Source organism: Phyllobates terribilis, unplaced genomic scaffold (assembly GCF_046119375.1).
Source record: "Phyllobates terribilis strain yellow unplaced genomic scaffold, ASM4611937v1 Scaffold_9__5_contigs__length_417890890, whole genome shotgun sequence".
Lineage (NCBI taxonomy): Eukaryota > Metazoa > Chordata > Amphibia > Anura > Dendrobatidae > Phyllobates > Phyllobates terribilis.
In genome coordinates, this window is record NW_027362769.1 from 187,942,946 (window position 1) to 187,963,469 (window position 20,524).

The 20,524-nt window shown below is 51.6% G+C and overlaps 1 protein-coding gene across 1 annotated transcript in view; it reads left to right on the forward strand.

Moving 5' to 3' along the window:
* Positions 1 to 20,524, forward strand: part of PDIA5 (protein disulfide isomerase family A member 5) — a 43,460-nt gene that overhangs the window by 13,239 nt on the left and 9,697 nt on the right. The window contains exons 2-13 of the mRNA XM_073647522.1: positions 2,614 to 2,740; positions 3,628 to 3,715; positions 4,155 to 4,238; positions 4,405 to 4,450; positions 4,651 to 4,804; positions 5,485 to 5,552; positions 6,243 to 6,334; positions 7,575 to 7,646; positions 8,798 to 8,934; positions 10,406 to 10,473; positions 15,271 to 15,434; positions 15,509 to 15,639. Coding sequence (XP_073503623.1) covers positions 2,614 to 2,740; positions 3,628 to 3,715; positions 4,155 to 4,238; positions 4,405 to 4,450; positions 4,651 to 4,804; positions 5,485 to 5,552; positions 6,243 to 6,334; positions 7,575 to 7,646; positions 8,798 to 8,934; positions 10,406 to 10,473; positions 15,271 to 15,434; positions 15,509 to 15,639 — 1,231 coding nt within the window. The remainder of the gene's footprint in view (positions 1 to 2,613; positions 2,741 to 3,627; positions 3,716 to 4,154; positions 4,239 to 4,404; positions 4,451 to 4,650; positions 4,805 to 5,484; positions 5,553 to 6,242; positions 6,335 to 7,574; positions 7,647 to 8,797; positions 8,935 to 10,405; positions 10,474 to 15,270; positions 15,435 to 15,508; positions 15,640 to 20,524) is intronic.

The window sequence follows — 20,524 nt, forward strand, 5'->3', positions numbered from 1 at the left end:
CACATTTTTTGGAGTAATCTCCTCTTCTGCAGATCGAGAGTTCAGACCTCTTATAGGTTGTAATGATCTGAGATCGGTGATCTGTGGGATCTGCAGCGTTAAGACGTCACATTCACTGAGATCAGAAGCCTCCTCACAGGCCGAGGTCCAGGGAACATCGGAGCTTCTGGGATTTCTCCTCCATTGATCTTGGGAGTTTTTGGAGAGTTTCTGGTTGGATTTCTTTGCTGGATGTCAGAATCGCCCCCAGAGCTGCTGATCTGATGTGATCGGCCTCCACCTTCATAGATCTTCTGCTGAGGATACTCCAAAGGTTCTCAATATGGCAGAGGTTAGGGGAGGTTGGTGGCCGCACTGTGAGTTTCTCTTCTTTATATCCATAGCAGCTAATGACTCGGAGGTTTCTTTACAGTATGAGATGGGACGTTGTCTGCATGGAGAGGATTTTGCGGCAGACGGCGCGGTTCAATGTTCTCCTTTTTGTACCATGGAATAAAGTGGTCGGTCAGAAACTCTATAGACTTTGCCGAGGTCATTTTCACTTCTTCAGGGACCCTAAAGGGGCGACCATCTCTCCCCATGATTCCAGCCCAAAACATGACTCCGCCACCACCTTCCTGACATCGCAGCCTTGACCATCCACTACTCCATCCATTTGCACCATCCAGGGTTACACGGCATCATCCGGAAGCATGGCTGGTTTATAATGAGTCTTCATGTCTGTCGTGGCCACTGCAGCCGTCTCTGCTTTTGAGCACTGTTTAGGGTCGGCCGAATAGTAGGTTTATGCACAACTGCAGCCTCTAGAGGATCCTACACCTTGAGATTTAGAAGGCTCCAGCAGCTTCACATACCTGTCTGCTGCTTTGCAATGGGATTTTTGCAGCTGCTTTCTTAATCCGATGAATTTGTCAGGAACCTTCCTCATTAGGCCTTTATCGGCACGAACCTTCCTCATTAGGCCTTTATCGGCACGAACCTTCCTCATTAGGCCTTTATCGGCACGAACCTTCCTCATTAGGCCTTTATCGGCACGAACCTTCCTCATTAGGCCTTTATCGGCACGAACCTTCCTCATTAGGCCTTTATCGGCACGAACCTTCCTCATTAGGCCTTTACCGGCACGAACCTTCCTCATTAGGCCTTTACCGGCACGAACCTTCCTCATTAGGCCTTTACCGGCACGAACCTTCCTCATTAGGCCTTTACCGGCACGAACCTTCCTCATTAGGCCTTTACCGGCACGAACCTTCCTCATTAGGCCTTTACCGGCACGAACCCATCTGCTGTATATCAACGACAAATCTCTCCACAGTACGATGACCGCACTTACTTTTTTGTGAAATCTCTAATGTTTTCACACCTTGTCCGAGGCACTGCACTATGTGATGCTTTCTGGCAGTAGAGATCCTTTTTTCTTTCCCATATTGCTGGAAATCTGCGGCTGCTTAACAGTGTGGAACGTCCGTCAGGAGTTTTCCTGTAATTGGGCTCCTGGCAACTAATCATCACAGGGGTCCGAGACTGATGTCAGTGATCCAAAGACCCCCAGATACAAACAGTCCATGAGGTTATGGGAAAAACCGAAAATTACCTCTTTATGGCACTGACAATTAATCCGCTGTTGGGGTGGCGCTACATTGATAGGTGGTAATAATATGCGTCACTCCGTGTTGATGATTTGGTGCTGGAGTAGGGGTCCAAGACTCATAGATATGCCAATTGCCTCTTCAGAGAAAAAGAGGACTTGTACTCTATAGCGCCACCTATTGGGAGTAGCAATCCTACAAGTCACAATCAACCCTTTTCATATAGATATGAAAACTCTGCACTCGAAGGGATGAAGTGAAGAAACAAAGTATTCATGCAATCCATAAAATATCCAGAATATTAACATTTTGGCCCTTAAAGTGGTTGTCCGGTCTAAATCGATAACTCTGCAGCCCCTCTGTGTCCGTCTGTGTGACTGCAGACCTATGAATCCCCCCTGAGCTCGCACTGTGCCTGTATGAGACCCGGGACCGGTGGGTGTGTATGCGTTATACATACTCCGGGGCAGTGGGCGTGGCCTCGCTCCATACACTTGTATAGATCAAGGCTGCGCCCTGTCCAGTGGGTGTGGCCAACTAGAGGTATATGTGGAACGAGGCCACGCCCACTTGTTGGGTTCTGGCCAGGCGTGTACATAACGCATACATGCCTTCCAGTCCCGGTGAGTAACCAGTGAGTTCTCGTAGCGCACCGTGCGCGCCCTGGGGGGATTCATAAGTCTGCAGTCACACAGAGCGGCTGCAGACTTATCGCTTTGGACCCCTTTAATCTGGACTTTCATCAGTGCGGATTGCTGGGTCGCTGCGAATGACAGTGATGTTCACTGTGGTGGGTGCTGGTGACGGCGCTGGCTGCAGGCGCTGCGTCGTATGGTAGTGCGCACTGCGCTCTATCGTTATTACAGCGCTGCCGGCCGTACTGGACTCCATTCACCATTTAATAATCTCGGCTTTGCTGGTTAGGATTACAATACTAGAGCTGCAGTGAGGACTGACACTGATAATTGTGTTCAGCTCTTATGTACGGGCTAAGGCGTCTCCTGATTTCCCGCTCCTCTTACAGATCGTCTTCCCTTCCATCCTCCTGGCGTTAAAAATATCTCCACTCATCGAAAAAATCAGCGACCACAAGGACTTCAAGAAGCTTCTGCGCACGCGCAATAACGTGCTGGTGCTGTACTCCAAGTCAGGTGAGGTCCGGAAGGAGCGGGGACCTGCGGGGGCTGCCAAACACTGCATGCAAATCCCAGAAATAGAGACCCTTCATTTATATCAGGTCTGAAGCCCCAATGTAATGATTTACCTGTATAGAATCAGAGTTCCAAAGCCTCTGCATCGTTACATGATGAAATTCTTCTCAAAGCCAACACTAGAGGGAGCTCACTACATACAGATTTATACAGTCACCACTAGGGGGAGCTCACTACATACAGATTTATACAGCCACCACTAGGGGGAGCTCACTACATACAGATTTATACAGCCACCACTAGAGGGAGCTCACTACATGCAGATTTATACAGTCACCACTAGGGGGAGCTCACTACATACAGATTTATACAGCCACCACTAGAGGGAGCTCACTACATACAGATTTATACAGTCACCACTAGGGGAAGCTCACTACATACAGATTTATACAGCCACCACTAGGGGGAACTCACTACATACAGATTTATACAGCCACCACTAGGGGGAGCTCGCTACATACAGATTTATACAGCCACCACTAGGGGGAGCTCGCTACATACAGATTTATACAGTCACCACTAGGGGGAGCTCGCTACATACAGATTTATACAGTCACCACTAGAGGGAACTCGCTACTTACAGATTTATACAGCCACCACTAGAGGGAGCTCACTACATACAGATTTATTCTGCCACCACTAGGGGAAGCTCACTACGTACAGATTTATACAGCCACCACTAGGGGGAACTCACTACATACAGATTTATACAGCCACCACTAGGGGGAGCTCACTACGTACAGATTTGCTCCTCGTGCCCATGTCTTTTTCCTGGAGTGCTCTGGTGAATAAACTTTATTTAATGTTCCTTGTTCCGGGTTTTGTAGCCCAGGCTGCTGAGCGGCAGCTGAAGTTGCTGTCAGATGTGGCGCAGGATGTTCGGGGCAGAGCCACTGTATCGTGGATTGACTGCGGGTAAGATGCCGGCTGCCGTGGGCAGCATTTATCTCCAGCGGCTTCTTGTGGCGTCTGAGGTTACATGGTGTCTTATACTCCGATCACATCCAGAGCTGCATTCATTATCCTTCTGCTTTCCTTCCTGCGGGCTGCCGGTCATTACGTTTCCTTCTGTATCGTCTGATATAAACTCTACATCTGTCATGACGCCGCGCAGCAGAACCTGCAGCCTGAGAGCAGTCGGGACGCCTGCGCATTCCTGGATGCTGCTCTGGATGTAACTAGTGTTTAGGACATGACAAAGAATAATAAAACATTAATTGTAGCAAAGTTACTCATTGATTCATGGAGGTTTTAATGGAAGTGTGATTGCAGCTTTGGTTGGGTCTAGGGTCTCAATCTGAAGTGTTTTGGGATGTGCTCGCACCACTTACCTTTTTATTCTCAATATTTCCAGCGACTCTGAGAGCAGGAAACTCTGTAAGAAGATGAAAGTGGACCCCGGCGCGAAGACGGGCGGCGTGGAGCTGCTGCACTACAAGTCAGTACCCCGCGGCCTGTGCGATAATGGCTGCTCCCCCTGATTGCGAGTGCCTGTACATCTCTGTGCTCTCATACACACCAGCCCAGCTGAATGAGTGCAACTGCAGTGTAAAGCATGGAGGACAATCTGATTCTTAAGTTTTACACTTAGATTTGTTTTGTAGGGACGGTGCGTTCCACTCAGAGTACAACAGACCGACCACGTACAAGGTAAGTGTCCTGGATGCCCAGTCTCTGACAATAACAAATCTCACACCATAGGACGGTCCCACATCGCTGCTGAGCGGAGCGACAGCCCCTTGTGAGCACCGCACTGCAGGTTGTAACCCGGCTTTCCAGGAATTTCCGTGCTAGATTGTCAGATATTCCAGATGATCTGTCGCTTATATTCATGTTTCTCCTTCCTTCAGTCCATGGTGGCTTTTCTGAAAGATCCAGAGGGGGCGCCGCTGTGGGAGGAGAATCCGGACGCCAGAGACATTGTCCATATCGATAGTGAGAAGGATTTCCGGAAGCTTCTGAAGAAGGAAGATCGCCCCCTGCTGGTGATGTTCTACGCCCCATGTGAGTGATATGTCAGCTGCTGCCGTCTCCCGTGTGTGATGTGCGGAGCGCTGCTCAGCAATATGTCTTATCTCCGTGTCCTCCGCCTCGCTTCCCCTCCTTTGTCTACTCTTCTCTCTCCTGTCTACTTCTTCTCTTATCTCTCTCTCTTCCTTTCCTCTCCCTCTGTGTTCTCTTCTTTCTCCTCTTCCTCTGTGTACTTCTCTTTTCTGTCTACACTTAATCTGTGTACTCTTCTTTCTCTGCTCTTCCTCCAAGTACTCCTCCTCTTACTCCATCACTCTCCTGTATACGGCGCCCAAGCTTCTCATCAGTCTCCTTCCTCTGTGTACATCTCCTCTTCTCTCTCCCCTTTTTGCTCCCCTCTTTTCCTCTATTCTCCTCTCCTCGCCAGCTTCATGTTGCTCCTCTCCTCGCCAGCTTCATGTTGCTCCTCTCCTCGCCAGCTTCATGTTGCTCCTCTCCTCGCCAGCTTCATGTTGCTCCTCTCCTCGCCAGCTTCATGTTGCTCCTCTCCTCGCCAGCTTCATGTTGCTCCTCTCCTCGCCAGCTTCATGTTGCTCCTCTCCTCGCCAGCTTCATGTTGCTCCTCTCCTCGCCAGCTTCATGTTGCTCCTCTCCTCGCCAGCTTCATGTTGCTCCTCTCCTCGCCAGCTTCATGTTGCTCCTCTCACCTGCAGGGTGCGGGGTGTGTAAGCGGCTGATGCCGGCGTACCAGCAGGCGGCCTCCGATCTGAAGGGCAGCTACGTGAGTAATCTGCAGTGCAGGGCGGCCGTGTCGTACTGATAGCGGGGATAGTTCTCTGCTTGCATGGGACTGACCTATTGATATGAAGTAATTGGGGCCGGGGCATTTATGGAGCTACATGCAAGCCGGTACCAGCTCTCGCTCCGGACACTGATGTCCTCTGACAGGTGCTGAGAAGCAAGTGTAAATGGTCGCTGACAGCCCGTCCTCACAAGAGGCGGCAATAATGTCGTGCTGCCATCTCTGCCAGAAGTCATAGGATTACACCAGGGGTCTACATGGAACTAGAGGGGAAAGCTATTAAAGGTGGTGCGCCTGCCTGCGACCCTGCACTTGCATAGGACTACAGCTCCCAGCATGTCCTGACACCACAATACAGGACAACCGGTGGCCGAGGTCGGCACTGATGGAGCAGATTGTCGGCTTAGGGAAACGCAAAGAATTGTCCGATCTTTAATGAATAAACTTGTGATGTCCTAAAGCTAAAGCCTCATCTGATGGGTGTGATACATTGTATCTCTGCACAGACAGATATTGTCTATACACAGAGGATACATTGTACCAGACCCACAGCCAGATGAAGACGGTCTGACAAGAAGCCGAGATTGATGAGCAATGGCGCCCGGGTGATAGGACGCTGCAGAAGACACAGCGGATATAGACCCCAGTGTATGCTTCTCCCTCCTGCAGGTCTTAGCCGGGATGAATGTCTTCCCTCCAGAGTTTGAGAGGCTGAAGGAAGAATACAGTGTGAAGGGCTACCCCACCGTGCTGTACTTTGAGTAAGTATTCCTGAAATGTGGTCATTGTGAGAATAACCTGCACTTGGACTCCATGTACTGGGGGGCAATGATCTGCACAGGGGGGAATGATCTGCACTCGTGGCCCCTGCACAGGGGGGAATGATCTGCACTCGTGGCCCCTGCACGGGGGCAATGATCTGCACTCGTGGCCCCTGCACGGGGGCAATGATCTGCACTCGTGGCCCCTGCACGGGGGCAATGATCTGCACTCGTGGCCCCTGCACGGGGGCAATGATCTGCACTCGTGGCCCCTGCACGGGGGCAATGATCTGCCCTCGTGGCCCCTGCACTGGGGGAGTGATCTGCACTCGCGGCCCCTGCACTGGGGGAGTGATCTGCACTCGCGGCCCCTGCACTGGGGGAATGATCTGCACTCGCGGCCCCTGCACTGGGGGAATGATCTGCACTCGCGGCCCCTGCACTGGGGGAATGATCTGCACTCGCGGCCCCTGCACTGGGGGAATGATCTGCACTCGCGGCCCCTGCACTGGGGGAATGATCTGCACTCGCGGCCCCTGCACTGGGGGAATGATCTGCACTCGCGGCCCCTGCACTGGGGGAATGATCTGCACTCGCGGCCCCTGCACTGGGGGAATGATCTGCACTCGCGGCCCCTGCACTGGGGGAATGATCTGCACTCGCGGCCCCTGCACTGGGGGAATGATCTGCACTCGCGGCCCCTGCACTGGGGGAATGATCTGCACTCGCGGCCCCTGCACTGGGGGAATGATCTGCACTCGCGGCCCCTGCACTGGGGGAATGATCTGCACTCGCGGCCCCTGCACTGGGGGAATGATCTGCACTCGCGGCCCCTGCACCGGGGGAATGATCTGCACTCGCGGCCCCTGCACCGGGGGAATGATCTGCACTCGCGGCCCCTGCACCGGGGGAATGATCTGCACTCGCGGCCCCTGCACCGGGGGAATGATCTGCACTCGCGGCCCCTGCACCGGGGGAATGATCTGCACTCGCGGCCCCTGCACCGGGGGAATGATCTGCACTCGCGGCCCCTGCACCGGGGGAATGATCTGCACTCGCGGCCCCTGCACCGGGGGAATGATCTGCACTCGCGGCCCCTGCACCGGGGGAATGATCTGCACTCGCGGCCCCTGCACCGGGGGAATGATCTGCACTCGCGGCCCCTGCTCTCAGAGAATGAATTGTATCAATTTCTGCACTGACTTATAACTCATAAATAATTTTTACTTGTTCTTTTCAGAAAAGGAAAGTACAAGTTTAATTTTGAAAAGTATGGAGCCACAGCCAAAGACATCGCCGACTGGCTGAAAAAGTGAGTAGATTTACATGAATGTCCTCTGTCTCTGGACTGGGGAGGGCTCGGCGGCAGGTAGGGGCCCCCCGGCAGTACTGCTCGGCGGCAGGTAGGTTACAATATCATTGCTGACGGTCTGGCCGTCGCCGCTGGGTTTTGCGGTTTTCACCGTCTGCTCCCCTCACATTACAATTCTGTGGTTTGCGGTTTCCTGAGTTGAGCTGATGACAGAACTGTAGACTTAAAGCCGATCACCAACCGCACGCTGATTGTGATCTCTCCTGACCATAAGGTGCATCTGATAAGTGCCGGGCGTAGCTGACCGCCCGCAGCGGCCCCCATGACATAGCTGACCGCCCGCAGCGGCCTCCATGACGTAGCTGACCGCCCGCAGCGGCCTCCATGACGTAGCTGACCGCCCGCAGCGGCCTCCATGACGTAGTTGACCGCCCGCAGCGGCCTCCATGACGTAGTTGACCGCCCGCAGCGGCCTCCATGACGTAGTTGACCGCCCGCAGCGGCCTCCATGACGTAGCTGACCGCCCGCAGCGGCCTCCATGACGTAGCTGACCGCCCGCAGCGGCCTCCATGACGTAGCTGCCCGCCCCCGCAGCGGCCTCCATGACGTAGCTGCCCGCCCCCGCAGCGGCCTCCATGACGTAGCTGCCCGCCCCCGCAGCGGCCTCCATGACGTAGCTGCCCGCCCCCGCAGCGGCCTCCATGACGTCGCTGCCCGCCCCCGCAGCGGCCTCCATGACGTCGCTGCCCGCCCCCGCAGCGGCCTCCATGATGTCTCTGCCCCCCCCCGCAGCGGCCTCCATGATGTCTCTGCCCCCCCCCGCAGCGGCCTCCATGACGTCTCTGCCCCCCCCCGCAGGGGCCTCCATGACGTCTCTGCTCCCCCCGCAGCGGCCTCCATGACGTCTCTGCCCCCCCCCCCGCAGCGGCCTCCATGACGTCTCTGCCCCCCCCCGCAGCGGCCTCCATGACGTCTCTGCCCCCCCCCGCAGGGGCCTCCATGACGTCTCTGCTCCCCCCGCAGCGGCCTCCATGACGTCGCTGCCCCCCCCGCAGCGGCCTCCATGACGTCGCTGACCGCCCTTAGCGGCCTCCTCGACATGCCAGTCTGTACTTTATTAACCCACGCAGTGCTGCTCTTATTGTTTCAGCCCTCAGGCTCCAGCGCCTGAGCAGCCGGAGGTGCCATGGTCGGAGCAGGACAGCGCCGTCCATCACCTGAGCGACGCGGACTTTGATCAGTTTGTGCAGGATCACCCGTCTGTGCTCGTCATGTTCTACGCCCCATGTAAGTCTCGTTCATTTCATGCCTTTCTTATTGTGCATCTGATGCCATCCTGCTTTTCCAGACTCCTGCATGGCAGCGATGCCCAGACATGCTGCAGCAGAGGCTCAATCCCCAAATACATATAGGAAACCCTATAAATCCCAGTCCTTTGTGAATCGGCTCCTGTGGTGCAGAAGTGACGCCGCTGATCTGTGGGGGATGTGCAGGAATAAGTCACAGTTTGCAGCGGGGGGCACATGATTTTCCTCCACTTAATAGAAAGCAATTTTTGGGAATTTCAGGTAATTTTTTTCTCCTCTTTTGCATTTCTCTTCCTGCGGTGAATGAACGGTTTGTGCCTTGATTGCGGCTCCATCATGTAAAACGCTCCGGAATGAGAATCCTGCAATTTACCGCTGAAAAAATGACGTTGATTTCTGCTTTTCATGAAAATCTTCACCTGCCAGGAAACAAAATTCATGAAATTCTCTGCTGCCAGAGCCATAGAAATCCACCCTGAGACTGACAAATGTGTCCTGGCACAATAATTCCACAGCTGAGGGTTTGTTACAATGTAGCATTGCTTGTCAATGCCTCAGTCCTTGTGTAACAACCCCCAGCAGTGAGAAGTATAAGGTCAGAATGGGAGTTGGGCTCTCCGATCACAAACAATAAGGTTTCTATTCACTGACAGCAATCGGAGATGTGGAGTACGGAGGAGCCCGGACTCCGGGGTATTGGGGGGAGCAGGAAGATTTTTGGTACAGATTGGGCTTCGTTTCAGTCCCCTCCACGCTCTTGTACAATCTGCTCTGTGTGACGCTGCCGACGCCGCTGATCTTAGATCTACTGATAACAATGCGGCCACCGCTCGCGCTGCGGGACTGTCGCAGCCGGGGTCGGGTCACCTACCCGAGACTGTCGCAGCCGGGGTCGGGTCACCTACCTGAGACTGTCGCAGCCGGGGTCGGGTCACCTACCCGAGACTGTCGCAGCCGGGGTCGGGTCACCTACCCGAGACTGTCGCAGCCGGGGTCGGGTCACCTACCCGAGACTGTCGCAGCCGGGGTCGGGTCACCTACCCGAGACTGTCGCAGCCGGGGTCGGGTCACCTACCCGAGACTGTCGCAGCCGGGGTCGGGTCACCTACCCGAGACTGTCGCAGCCGGGGTCGGGTCACCTACCCGAGACTGTCGCAGCCGGGGTCGGGTCACCTACCCGAGACTGTCGCAGCCGGGGTCGGGTCACCTACCCGAGACTGTCGCAGCCGCTCTAGTCCCCGCGTTTCCACTGTCCAATCATCCACCGCGTACGACCTGAGGGTAACTCACCTGTTACAGTGATAAACTCCCGAGTCTCTGTGGTTGTGTCTCATCCTGAGAAAGTTACAGCCGACAACCTGACACCCCGCACAGTGATCTGTGTCGTATCGGTTGTCAGTCGGCTCCTCTGCGGCTCTGAGGACTGTGTGCTTTTTGTTTTTTTACTTTAGGGTGCGGACATTGCAAGAAAATGAAGCCGGATTATGAAAAGGCGGCCGACGTCCTGCGCGAGGAAAGTGTAAGGAATCATGAGTGGCCGTCTGTCCACACACAACTGCTGCACATGGTCACACGCTGTACGTCCCTGTGTGAATGGAGGCGTCAGCCTGGATTGTGCTATACCGTATGAGATAATACATCTGCTACAATGACCTCCTCCTGTAATGTCTGTACAGTGACTGCACCAGCAGAATAGTGAGTGCAGCTCTGGAGTATAATACAGGAGGTAACTCAGGATCAGTAATGTAATGTATGTACACAGTGACTGCACCAGCAGAATAGTGAGTACAGCTCTGGAGGATAATACAGGATGTAACTCAGGATCAGTAATGTAATGTATGTACACAGTGACTGCACCAGCAGAATAGTGAGTGCAGCTCTGGAGTATAATACAGGATGTAACTCAGGATCAGTAATGTAATGTATGTACACAGTGACGGCACCAGCAGAATAGTGAGTGCAGCTCTGGAGGATAATACAGGATGTAACTCAGGATCAGTAATGTAATGTATGTACACAGTGACTGCACCAGCAGAATAGTGAGTGCAGCTCTGGAGTATAATACAGGAGGTAACTCAGGATCAGTAATGTAATGTATGTACACAGTGACGGCACCAGCAGAATAGTGAGTGCAGCTCTGGAGTATAATACAGGATGTAACTCAGGATCAGTAATGTAATGTATGTACACAGTGACTGGACCAGCAGAATAGTGAGTGCAGCTCTGGAGTATAATACAGGATGTAACTCAGGATCAGTAATGTAATGTATGTACACAGTGATTGCACCAGCAGAATAGTGAGTGCAGCTCTGGAGTATAATACAGGATGTAACTCTGGGTCAGTAATGTAATGTATGTACACAGTGACTGCACCAGCAGAATAGTGAGTGCAGCTCTGGAGTATAATACAGGATGTAACTCAGGGTCAGTAATGTAATGTATGTACACAGTGACTGCACCAGCAGAATAGTGAGTGCAGCTCTGGAGTATAATACAGGATGTAACTCAGGATCAGTAATGTAATGTATGTACACAGTGACTGGACCAGCAGAATAGTGAGTACAGCTCTGGAGTATAATACAGGATGTAACTCAGGATCAGTAATGTAATGTATGTACACAGTGATTGCACCAGCAGAATAGTGAGTGCAGCTCTGGAGTATAATACAGGAGGTAACTCAGGATCAGTAATGTAATGTAATGTATGTACACAGTAACTGCACCAGCAGAATAGTGAGTGCAGCTCTGGAGTATAATACAGGATGTAACTCAGGATCAGTAATGTAATGTATGTACACAGTGACTGCACCAGCAGAATAGTGAGTGCAGCTCTGTAGTATAATACAGGAGGTAACTCAGGATCAGTAATGTAATGTATGTACACAGTGACTGCACCAGCAGAATAGTGAGTGCAGCTCTGGAGTATAATACAGGATGTAACTCAGGATCAGTAATGTAATGTATGTACACAGTGACTGGACCAGCAGAATAGTGAGTACAGCTCTGGAGTATAATACAGGATGTAACTCAGGATCAGTAATGTAATGTATGTACACAGTGACTGCACCAGCAGAATAGTGAGTGCAGCTCTGGAGTATAATACAGGATGTAACTCAGGATCAGTAATGTAATGTATGTACACAGTGACTGCACCAGCAGAATAGTGAGTGCAGCTCTGGAGTATAATACAGGATGTAATTCAGGATCAGTAATGTAATGTATGTACACAGTGACTGCACCTGCAGAATAGTGAGTGCAGCTCTGGAGTATAATACAGGATGTAACTCAGGATCAGTAATGTAATGTATGTACACAGTGACTGCACCAGCAGAATAGTGAGTGCAGCTCTGGAGTATAATACAGGATGTAACTCAGGATCAGTAATGTAATGTATGTACACAGTGACTGCACCAGCAGAATAGTGCGTGCAGCTCTGGAGTATAATACAGGATGTAACTCAGGATCAGTAATGTATGTACACAGTGACTGCACCAGCAGAATAGTGAGTGCAGCTCTGGAGTATAATACAGGATGTAACTCAGGATCAGTAATGTATGTACACAGTGACTGGACCAGCAGAATAGTGAGTGCAGCTCTGGAGTATAATACAGGATGTAACTCAGGATCAGTAATGTAATGTATGTACACAGTGACTGCACCTGCAGAATAGTGAGTGCAGCTCTGGAGTATAATACAGGATGTAACTCAGGATCAGTAATGTAATGTATGTACACAGTGACTGCACCAGCAGAATAGTGAGTGCAGCTCTGGAGTATAATACAGGATGTAACTCAGGATCAGTAATGTAATGTATGTACACAGTGACTGCACCAGCAGAATAGTGCGTGCAGCTCTGGAGTATAATACAGGATGTAACTCAGGATCAGTAATGTATGTACACAGTGACTGCACCAGCAGAATAGTGAGTGCAGCTCTGGAGTATAATACAGGATGTAACTCAGGATCAGTAATGTAATGTATGTGCAGGGTGACTGCACCAGCAGAATAGTGAGTGCAGCTCTGGAGTATAATACAGGATGTAACTCAGGATCAGTAATGTAATGTATGTACACAGTGACTGCACCAGCAGAATAGTGAGTGCAGCTCTGGAGTATAATACAGGATGTAACTCAGGATCAGTAATGTAATGTATGTACACAGTGACTGCACCAGGAGAATAGTGAGTGCAGCTCTGGAGTATAATACAGGAGGTAACTCAGGATCAGTAATGTAATGTATGTACACAGTGACTGCACCAGCAGAAAAGTGAGTGCAGCTCTGGAGTATAATACAGGATACAACTCAGGATCAGTAATGTAATGTATGTACACAGTGACTGCCCCAGCAGAATAGTGAGTGCAGCTCTGGAGTATAATACAGGATGTATCTCAGGATCAGTAATGTAATGTATATACACAGTGACTGCACCAGCAGAATAGTGAGTGCAGCTCTGGAGTATAATACAGGAGGTAACTCAGGATCAGTAATGTAATGTATGTACACAGTGACTCCACCAACAGAATAGTGAGTGCAACTCTGGAGTATAATACAGGAGGTAACTCAGGATCAGTAATGTAATGTATGTACACAGTGACTGCACCAACAGAATAGTGAGTGCAGCTCTGGAGTATAATACAGGATGTAACTCGGTATCAGTAATATAATGTATGTACACAGTGACTGCCCCAGCAGAATAGTGAGTGCAGCTCTGGAGTATAATACAGGATGTAACTCAGGATCAGTAATGTAATGTATGTACACAGTGACTGCCCCAGCAGAATAGTGAGTGCAGCTCTGGAGTATAATACAGGATGTATCTCAGGATCAGTAATGTAATGTATATACACAGTGACTGCACCAGCAGAATAGTGAGTGCAACTCTGGAGTATAATACAGGAGGTAACTCAGGATCAGTAATGTAATGTATGTACACAGTGACTGCACCAACAGAATAGTGAGTGCAGCTCTGGAGTATAATACAGGATGTAACTCGGTATCAGTAATATAATGTATGTACACAGTGACTGCCCCAGCAGAATAGTGAGTGCAGCTCTGGAGTATAATACAGGATGTAACTCAGGATCAGTAATGTAATGTATGTACACAGTGACTGCACCAGCAGAATAGTGAGTGCAGCTCTGGGGTATAATACAGGATGTAACTCAGGATCAGTAATATAATGTATGTACACAGTGACTGCCCCAGCAGAATAGTGAGTGCAGCTCTGGAGTATAATACAGGATGTAACTCAGGATCAGTAATGTAATGTATGTACACAGTGACTGCCCCAGCAGAATAGTGAGTGCAGCTCTGGAGTATAATACAGGATGTATCTCAGGATCAGTAATGTAATGTATATACACAGTGACTGCACCAGCAGAATAGTGAGTGCAACTCTGGAGTATAATACAGGAGGTAACTCCGGATCAGTAATGTAATGTATGTACACAGTGACTGCACCAGCAGAATAGTGAGTGCAGCTCTGGGGTATAATACAGGATGTAACTCAGGATCAGTAATGTAATGTATGTACACAGTGACTGCACCAGCAGTATAGTGAGTGCAGCTCTGGAGTATAATACAGGATGTAACTCTGTTTGAAATGTAGCTTTGTTCTATATAAAGCTGAGGATACTCTATATACATTGGTGGTCGTTGCTGTCGGTGTACTCGGGTCTGGTATATTTGGGCCATTTTGCATGATTCCTGCTCTCGTGATTTGTCCTCACCTCTGTGTAATTATTTCCTAATTTCTGCATTGTTTCCTCCTGATGCTTCAGACATGAGACTGAATCGCGTCGTCTGCGGAGATCCTGGAGGAGTTGAGCTCCGGCTGATTGATAATTCGCTGTTTGTGCCAAATGTCGGCTGAGAGTCGTGTTTCTTAGAAGTGTTTACCATTAGGATTAATTAAACTTATCATATTTAGAGAAAACAGGCAGCGAAACGCGTCTGCGAGCCGCAGTATCTGATCGCAGCAGAATAAAGGTTCAGGGGTCGGCTTGGCGAGAAACGATTTTGCATAAATCATATAGATTCTCATCAAAAGGTTTTATCCATTTATGTGATTAACGCCACATTACCTGCTGCAGCCGAGCGGATCAGAGTCCTGCCGCATGGGGGTCGTAGTTCATGAACGGAATATTGGGGGCTACTTAATCTGGTTACTTAAAAGGAAGGAGTGTCGGGCCCTGCGCACCCCACCGCCCCCGTGTCGGGCCCTGCGCACCCCACCGCCCCCGTGTCGGGCCCTGCGCACCCCACCGCCATTATCATAGTTCTGTACCCCGTTATCGCTGACCGTCCTCTTGTTTCAGGGCTCCGGGGTGTTAGCGGCTGTGGACGCCACCGTGCATCGGTCTCTGGCCGAGAGGTTCCACGTCTCAGGATTTCCCACCTTGAAGTACTTTGAGGACGGAGAGGAGAAGTACACGGTGCCGCACCTGCGCTCCGAGCAGAAGATCCTGGAGTTCATGCACAAGTAGGTGATGCGTCAGACTAGCGCTGTGTGCAGTCATGTGACTCCGTAAATCATGTGACTTGTGTTTGTCGCAGCCCCGAGGCTCCGCCTCCTCCAGAGCCGGCCTGGGAAGAGAAGACATCGAGTGTCCTCCACCTCCTGGGAGACGACTTCAGGGAGACGCTGAAGAAGAAGAAGCACGCGCTCGTCATGTTCTACGCCCCGTGTAAGATCTCCTGCTTTATAAGGTGGTTTCCCGTCTGTACGGTCTCCGGCATTTCCCATCAGATCGGATGTCCGATGCAGAGCTGCGCATCTTCTCCCCCTGCACCACCGCGCTGAGGAGTTCTGCTCCATCCAAGTAAAGACGGTGCTGCGTTACTCTGCAGAGCATCAGCCACTGTGCAGAGCAACCGCAGCACATCTGCATAATGAGAAGGCCATGCTGCATTACTCTGCAGAGCATCAGCCACTGTGCAGAGCAACCGCAGCACATCTGCATAACGAGAAGGCCATGTTGCATTACTCTGCAGAGCATCACCCTCTGTGCAGAGCAATCGCAGCACATCTGCATAATGAGAAGGCCATGCTGCATTACTCTGCAGAGCATCAACCTCTGTGCAGAGCAACCGCAGCACATCTGCATAATGAGAAGGCCATGCTGCATTACTCTGCAGAGCATCACCCTCTGTGCAGAGCAACCACAGCACATCTGCATAATGAGAAGGCCATGCTGCATTACTCTGCAGAGCATCAGCCACTGTGCAGAGCAACCGCAGCACATCTGCATAACGAGAAGGCCATGCTGCATTACTCTGCAGAGCATCACCCTCTGTACAGAGCAACCGCAGCACATCTCCTGCATAACGAGAAGGCCATGCTGCATTACTCTGCAGAGCATCACCCTCTGTGCAGAGCAACCGCAGCACATCTGCATAATGAGAAGGCTATGCTGCATTACTCTGCAGAGCATCACCCTCTGTGCAGAGCAACCGCAGCACATCTGCATAATGAGAAGGCCATGCTGCATTACTCTGCAGAGCATCACCCTCTGTGCAGAGCAGCCGCAGCACATCTTCATCCAAGTGATTGAGGCCTTGTTGACTTCTTACTTGCTGTTTAACTATTTACATGCTGTTGTCAATCACTGACCGCTGCATATAAAGAGCGCCATTGTCAGTGTTTGGCCGTGCACTGGCTGCCATCGGCCCCCTGCGGCATGGTTGTGGGGGGCTGATGGGTTATCATGGCAGCGGGGGGGCCTGCTGACACCCCCCCATGGCTGCCATCTTGGTCGTCCCATGAAGCGCAGCCTATGGCCTCATTAGAGAATGTCTTCATATACGGAACAAGAGATCAAACGATCGCAGGGTCCTGATCCCCGAGGGGAGGAAAATGTAAAGTTCTAATAAGAAAGTTCTTACAATCTGGAAATAATGTCTAGAAATTCACTTCTCCCCTCATCTCCCTCTTTAATAATAAGGAAACATCCGATATCGTCGCGTCTGTTAATGTCCGATCTATGGAAACATAGAATTAATTGTGGTAAACGCCGTAAATAAAATGGCAGAGTTGCGTTTAGTCGCCGCATCGTCCATCCCCCCACAAATCAGGCCCTCGATTAGCTCCACCGACGGAAAAACAAGACAAAGATAAGATAAAAGTTCCGACTCTTGGAGAAAGCGAAGTTCACATTTTGCACTTTTTTTGGCGCAGTTTTTATGCCAGTCGTCCTTTATATGTGAATATTTACTCCTAAAGATGCAGAGCGAGCGCCATTTACAGCCCTCACTGTCTCCTGCCTGCTCAGAGGATATTGGGGGTTGTGATCTCGACGGCCGCCGACTCCGCCACATTGCTGGACTTCTGTTCTGTGTCGGGTCCTTTTGCTTCGGGAATGTCCCTGCCCCCTCTCCTCTCTTTATTATCTCCTGCCCCGTAATCTCCGTGGCGTAGCAGATTGGCAGTTATCACAGCCGCTCGCGCCTCCTCCTATCTTGTCGCGTTTGTTTTATTTCTTTGTGGATTTGCATTTTGCCTGATAAGAAGCGAACAAATAGAATCGGCGCGGCGTCCTCGTCTGCCGGAGGCTTCATATAAGCAGATTATCTGCCCCGAGCAAAGCGGCGGACATGACGCGCGTGCAGAGCAGCCCCCGCCAACGCGCGTGCAGAGCAGCCCCCGCCAACGCGCGTGCAGAGCAGCCGTCTGCGCTAAACCACGCTCATCATCAATTACACCATCTGTGATAAATTGTAAGCGGATTTGTCCGGATGATATTTACTCTCCACAGAAGTATTAACCTCTTACTGTGCAGAGCCAGCCGCCTGCCCCAGGTCATCCATTGTCGAGACCTCTGCCTCCTGTCAGTGAACGGGGCGACTTTAATCTCTTCATTACCAGGCAGTTTACTGTATTTGCATTTTTCGTGTTCTCCCTTTCTTACAGGAGAGTTTGTATTCTTGCGATTCCGCCATTGAGTTTTGTTTTTCTACAGCGTCCTTTAGACGAGTGCGATCCACCCGCGGCTGTTGACATGTTAAATGCCGCTGTCAATCTCTGACAGCGGCATTTAACAGCGCTGCGCCGGAAACGCGTCACTTACCCCGCCCATCGGTGACCCCATCACGTGATCACGGGTCACCGATGGGTGGTCATGACAACCCTGGGTCTGCAGCAGACCCCTGTGGTTGTCATGTGCTGATCGCTATGAGCGCCACCTAGTGGTCGGCGCTCATAGCACAGGAGCATTTCTGCTGCATACAGGGGATCTACTCATCCCCTGTATGTAGCAGAGGCGATCAGACAAGTGCTGCTTCTAATCTCCTATGGAGACTATAGAAGCAGGGGTGGATTAAGAGTAGCAAGGGCCCCGGGCAGTTTAGAAGGGGCGGGCCCCCCCCACACACACACACACACCTGATTTATCACGTGACATGTCACATGCTGTGATAGATCATGTGATAGTTCACGTGAAATTAATTTGGCACAATATTAATTCTAATATTTTTTTTTAGGCTGTGTGCCCACGATGCGTTTTTTAAGCAATTCCGCTGCAGAAACACTTAAAAAACGCTTGGTAGAAGGTCTGCCATGTTCCCCAATAATAATCCACATGTTCTGTGCACATGCTGTGGAAATTTCCGCTGCGGATTATCATTGTGGAAAAATCCGCAGCACTACCAATTATTTTGCGGAAGCGCGGCGTTTTTGCCGCCATTGACTTGCATTGGAACTCATGGAATCCGCATCCCTGCATCTGTACATGCGGATAACATGCGTTTCAATGTGCGGATGGTACCCGGGTGTGGAGGACCGGAGACTCATCAAGACTCGGGGACCATAGAACCTGTAAAAAAAAGAATAAAATAAAAAATATTACACTTACCTTCTGATGGCCCCCGGTGTCTTTATCCGATGCGTCCTGGCTTGCCGGCAGCTCGCAATGGTCTGAAAAGGACCTGCCGTGACGTCATTTAGTCATGTGACGGGTCACGCGACCGCTGACGTCGGCAGGCCATCAGAAGATAAGTATATATTTTTTATTTTTTACCATTCTTTCGGTCACACTATATATGCCGGTTGCCGGTTGCATGGATTTATATAGTGTGACCAAGTTGTCAAGCACTTTCCAAGTGATGCTAAAATCGCTTGTCAACCCGCATGCGGAAATGCATGTGAAGAACGCTTCACATCCGCATGTCCCTGACAGGAAAAACGCATGTACAATCCGCATGTACAATCCGCATGCGCAATCCGCATGTACAATCCGCATGCGTTTTTTCTGCCAGGGAGATGCAGAAACGCTCAAAAAAAATCCGAAACATTTCTGTATCGTGGGCACATAGCCTTACATTAATTGTATGACTCAATATTGAGCACACGTAGCCATCTATACACAGCGGGAGGCCGCACGTAGCCATCTATAAACAGCGGGAGGCCGCACGTAGCCATCTATACACAGCGGGAGGCCGCACGTAGCCATCTATACACAGCGGGAGGCCGCACGTAGCCATCTATACACAGCGGGAGGCCGCACGTAGCCATCTATACACAGCGGGAGGCCGCACGTAGCCATCTATACACAGCGGGAGGCCGCACGTAGCTATCTATACACAGCGGGAGGCCGCACGTAGCCATCTATACACAGCGGGAGGCCGCACGTAGCCATCTATACACAGCGGGAGGCCGCACGTAGCCATCTATACACAGCGGGAGGCCGCACGTAGCCATCTATACACAGCGGGAGGCCGCACGTAGCCATCTATACACAGCGGGAGGCCGCACGTAGCCATCTATACACAGCGGGAGGCCGCACGTAGCCATCTATACACAGCGGGAGGCCGCACGTAGCCATCTATACACAGCGGGAGGCCGCACGTAGCCATCTATACACAGCGGGAGGCCGCACGTAGCCATCTATACACAGCGGGAGGCCGCACGTAGCCATCTATACACAGCGGGAGGCCGCACGTAGCCATCTATACACAGCGGGAGGCCGCACGTAGCCATCTATACACAGCGGGAGGCCGCACGTAGCCATCTATACACAGCGGGAGGCCGCACGTAGCCATCTATACACAGCGGGAGGCCGCACGTAGCCATCTATACACAGCGGGAGGCCGCACGTAGCCATCTATACACAGCGGGAGGCCGCACGTAGCCATCTATACACAGCGGGAGGCCGCACGTAGCCATCTATACACAGCGGGAGGCCGCACGTAGCCATCTATACACAGCGGGAGGCCGCACGGCGCCATCTATACACAGCGGGAGGCCGCACGGCGCCATCTATACACAGCGGGAGGCCGCACGTAGCCATCTATACACAGCGGGAGGCCGCACGGCGCCATCTGTACACAGCGGGAGGCCGCACGGCGCCATCTGTACTCAGCGGGAGGCCGCAAGGCGCCATCTATACGCAGCAGGGGGCCGCAAGGCGCCATCTATACGCAGCAGGGGGCCGCAAGGCGCCATCTATACGCAGCAGTGGGCCGCACGGCGCCATCTTTACGCAGCAGGGGGCCGCACGGCGCCATCTCTACACAGCAGGAGGCCGCACGGCGCCATCTATACATAGTGGGAGGCCGCACGGCGCCCCCCCCCCCCCG